Source organism: Panthera leo, chromosome B4, assembly GCF_018350215.1.
Source record: "Panthera leo isolate Ple1 chromosome B4, P.leo_Ple1_pat1.1, whole genome shotgun sequence".
Classification (NCBI taxonomy): domain Eukaryota; kingdom Metazoa; phylum Chordata; class Mammalia; order Carnivora; family Felidae; genus Panthera; species Panthera leo.
In genome coordinates this window covers 11,002,855-11,007,699 of record NC_056685.1, presented here as the reverse complement: position 1 = coordinate 11,007,699, position 4,845 = coordinate 11,002,855, and the positions used below count along the sequence as shown (strand labels likewise).

Sequence of the window (4,845 nt, the reverse complement as noted above, 5' to 3'; positions counted from 1 at the left end):
TGCATGTGGTGATATGGAATTGTAATTACAGGGAGGCTGTAGCCTTCATATTTAAATGCTAAACTCCAGCAAATATTAATGAAAAAGAACATAAATGCAGATATGTTTAATCCAGTGTTTTTTAATCCAGTCTAGTCCAGGAGATAAGGGTATTTCTAGAGGAAAAAAGACCTGAATTCCAAACTAGGGTCAACCGCCCCCCCACCCTCAGCCCCCATATAAACTTCCGTAACGAGGTATGCAAATAACTATTTACCGTATTACTGTTGAAACAAAGATTTTTTATAAACATTTTTTTTTTTAAAGAAAGACCTATGTAGGGACTTTTTTGGTCTCCTAATTGCTGTATGGAATTAATATACATCCCTGCAAAGCAGAGAATATACAATCAACAGAGAGTAACATTCGTGACGAGCAAATGTTTACATTTGGCCAGTCCTGCCTACCTATCGAGGGTAAACCAGCTCGTAGGTAATGAAAAGTGGCTGATTCCATTCATTGTAACAAGGTTAAGAAGCCACTGAAAATACAGGGCCCTTCCATCAAGCAAGTACCTATATTTTGGAATCTTTTCCTACCCTTACCTCAGAAACCAAGTCCATTTACATGGCTGGTGGGCATTATGGTCTTGGTGTTAAACCATGAGTGTAGCCAGCAAGGTCACCAAATACCGGAAACCCAATACAACTACCTTAAAGGGGAGAATAGGGGACTGTTTCCAGCTCATTCCATGCCTAAAGCGCGTCATTCAAAACATCTACCAGTGTTGTGGGCCGTTTTCTCGTCCTTTGGCTGAGCTCTTATGGTGACTTCCACAAGTCTCCAGAAGCTCAGGTTAGCCCCCAGCCAAAGTCTCACGGTGATGCTCCTTGGCCAGCCCGAAGTTGGGTTTCCAGCCCTGGGCTCAGGCCCCTCCAGTCAGATAAAACCAGGGTACTCGTGCCAAAAATGGCGTGATGTAGTTCATTTGTCTACAGGTCTTCTGTGCTACCCAGAGAGGTTTTTGTGAGCAAAAAAACACATATCTTTCTATTCTACTTCCAAAACAAAAGGGGAAGGTATGGAAGTGGAGAACTGTCTAGATCAAATCTACTCTCTATAAATATTGCAAAAATTAGGCCCCAACTACTTGCTCTAATAGTAGCCTTCCCCTGGGCCCCTAACCCTTTTTTAAAAAATCATTATGGGCATCATGATGCTCCAGAGATCTTACTCTCTTTCTGAGCTCTCAAAGACCAGTTCTATAATTTCCCTTGTTACTGTTCTCCTTCAAAATCAACACACAGATGGTGTGTAGAAAATCTACAGACTCAGGCTTAGACCAGTCTCCAAACGGACCAGCTCTTCCAAAGCCATTCCCCACAGGAATTGAGAAACCTACTCTTAAATGTCGGTAGAAGAGAGATGTTTGTAACCCCCACCCGTTCTGCCGCCTTCTCTTCCTAGGAGTGCACATTAGAAGTGACAGCTAAATCCTAGAACATACCCCTGATGCCATTTATGTTAACCTTTAAACATCCAGGGCTGTACTTTGGAAGTCAAGTCAGTTTGAGAGTTGGCAGCCTGGAGGTCTCCACTGGCTGGCACGGTTAATTTATGAGCATTTAAAAGGTGAAGGTTTCCTATAAAAAGCCCTGTTTCCACCTTCTCTTGAAAAAAAAAAAAAAAATCCTATATAACAACACTGGATCCACATTTCTATTCTAACAATGGTCTGAGCCCCTTAGGAGATGACCCTTGTTCCTATCCTGCCAGCCTTTATTTTATCTGCCCTGCCCCTGTAATTGTTTGGTTTGGTGATGCTAGGCTAAAAAAGATATACTTCCTGCACTTACTAAATAAACGAGAAAATCTTACTTCTGAAAAGGATCTTTCAAAAATTAAGTTTGATCTCTTTCTGGACAACAGAGCACATATTTATAAAGAGCTATGTTATTTCAAATGGAGGCTGGGATGTTAATCTGACATCATTTTCCTATCCTTTGTAGTATCAGTCACGTAACTGAGCACCTTTAAGTTGGTCAGTGTTCCTCAACCATTTTAGGATTAAACACTAATTACATTTGCCCTCTTACAACAGACATCTCAGGATGGGTGAGATGACTACGATGAACCTATACAAATAATCTCAGAAATCGTTTAATATCTGATTTTATTTTTCCAACACAACTGAAACAGTTTTATTAAATAAAGGTTTATTTTCTACTGTTTACACTCATGTTGCTGCTGTAAAGTACAACAACATACACAAATTCCTAGCATGAATTACTCATAATGTTCACCCCCACTGAACTACAGACATTGCTTGAGAATTAGATCTTTGCTTTAGGGGTTTAAAAAAAAAATGGGGCATTGTATCTTGAAAGCATATTCTCAAGTGATGGGTTGGAATTCGAAGGCATAGCCAATACAGTCAAACAGCACCGACTGCTGTCACTGGGAAGAAAGGAATGAAAATCAGCAAGAGTCCTCACGAGCAGTTGTTTCTAGGAACAGCTGTAACCGAAGCCTGATTCTGCCAGTCGGCTGAGTGGCAGCTTTGAAAGGGGACAAGAAGGGGCGGTGGACGGAGAGGGAGGGTGGGAACGTGGATACTATGAGTTAAAAAAGTATAAAAAGTTAATTATATCTAAAATACAGATTAGATATAAATGTTCCAGAACTCATTAAATCAGCTCAAAAATACTGGAAAGTGGCAATTTGAACATTTATTTTTAAACAAGTGGGGGGAATAGCGAGTGTTTTGAATGTGTGCAAAACTGATCCACGTCACCATCTCACCGTCACAACTGAACATGGCAAGGCGGGCACATTGGTTTCCAGCATCACGGGCAACACTACGAGTACATTTTTTTACGAATAATGTAAACTTTAGTTTTAAGGCAGCTGGTACTAACGCTGCACACAGGCTTAGCTCAGTGCCCATTTCACAAATGGGACAGTCAGCACTTGAAAACAAAGTGTGAGGGAAGAAAAGGGGAACCAGCAGTTGACAGAAACAACGTGTCAAGATTATTTTCCCTTTCACACACACAAGAAATACTGGAACACTTAGAAAAACAAAGCACCCATCCCGCCAACTTCAGCCTGCTCCTTGACAAAAATTTCAAAATACTGATAAATAATAGTGACTGCGAGCAGAATCCCAGTGCCAGAGCCGATGGCCCCGAGGAAGTCGGCCAACACCGACAGGGCTCCGATGCACAAGCCCCCAAACGCAGCTGCTGTGGGGATGTACCTGGAAGACAAAACCCTGGGTCAGGCGGTGCAGCGAAACAGGAAAAGGTGCAACAGTCAGAAACAACACACTGACGCATCGTTAAACAAGCCTGTCGTGAACTCCGGCACGGAATGACCCGTTGTGCACGGTAGTTACGTGTTGGTGAAAACTTTGCCATTAAGGTAACGATGTGACCCTGACTTCCAGAAACCAGTAAACAGCCGAGAAAGACAATACGTGATTTTTATGGCAGGTTAGGATCCTCAACAGATCTACGCATTAAAACATTTAGTACTTTAAATAGGTCACCTTCAGCTCCCTCTTGTAGATGAAGAGTAAACTTCAAAATGCTAAGTAACAAACTTATGGGACAAGATGTGGAGGACCCTCTTTACGGTAATTCAACCTTGGCTGCACATTAGAATCACCTGGAGAGTTGTTTAATGTACTTGGATGATATTTAAAATATTCCAGAAAGGAAAAACAAAAGACTGGGGAGATTGTCGATGAACAGGAATGGCAGAAAGATGCTTAACTACTGAAGCTGGATACAGTTGAATACCCGGAGGTTCCTTATACTATTCTCTGCGATCTACATTCTAGATAAATAAAAAAATTACATAAAAATGCAAATGCCTGTTCAATAAATAGTTCTGGAACAACTGGATATCCACACGCACAAAAAGAAATCTGGACCCCTATCACACCAAACACAAAAAACATTAGCTCAAAGTGGACCACAGACCTGAATGTTAGAGCTGAGACTCCTAATGGAAAATAATAAATCTTTGTGACCCTGGGTTAGGCAATGGTTTCTTAGATAAACACCAAGACCAGCACAACGCAACCAAGAGAAACTGAACGTTGTCAAAATTAAAAACTCGTGCAAAGGACACCAAGAAAGTGAAAAGACAACCCACAGAATGGCAGCAAATTATTTATAAATCATACACCGAAGAGGAGCCATATCCAGGATATTGTCATAAAAAAATCTTACAACTCAGGGCGCCCTCAGTAGTTCAGTCAGTTAAGTTCAACTCTTGATTTCAATTCAGGCCACGATCTCACAGTTCATGAGTTCAAACGCGGAGCCTGCATGGGATTCTCCACCCCTCCTTTCTATCCCTCCCCAGCTCAAGTGCATGTGCGCGCATGCGCTCGCTCGCTCTCCCTCTCTCTCTCTAAATAAACTCAAAAATTTTACAACTCTAACAAAAAGACAACCCAGTTAAACATAAGCAAAAGATGTGAATAGACACTTCTCCAAAGAAGGTACACAAATGGCTGATTAAACACATGAAAAGACACTCCACATCATTACTCATCAGGAAAAAGCAAATCAAAACCACAATGAGCTACCACCGCATGCCCACTGGATGGCTAGAATCAAAAAGCAAGAAGCGGTGCTAGCAAAGGCGTGCAACGACTGGAAGCTTCACCCACTGCTGGGGGGATGGAGAGCAGTCCAGCCGCTCTGGAAACACTCTGGCAGTTCCTCGATACTAAACACAGCATTGTTAGGACCCAACGATCCCACTCCTACAAGAGGGAAAACACATGTCCACACAAAACATGTACAAGTATGTTCTTAACAGCATTATTCGTGATAGTCAAAACACTGGAAA

General features: G+C 41.8%; 1 protein-coding gene across 4 annotated transcripts in view; it reads right to left on the bottom strand.

Annotated features, from left to right (window-relative positions):
• Window positions 1-2,135: 2,135 nt before the first annotated feature.
• Window positions 2,136-4,845, bottom strand: part of SEC61A2 (SEC61 translocon subunit alpha 2) — a 34,652-nt gene continuing 31,942 nt past the window's right edge. For all 4 annotated transcript variants that reach the window (XM_042944871.1, XM_042944872.1, XM_042944874.1 and 1 more), the window contains one exon: window positions 2,136-3,238. In XM_042944871.1, the coding sequence (XP_042800805.1) occupies window positions 3,052-3,238 (187 nt within the window). In that variant the 3' untranslated portion in view covers window positions 2,136-3,051. The remainder of the gene's footprint in view (window positions 3,239-4,845) is intronic.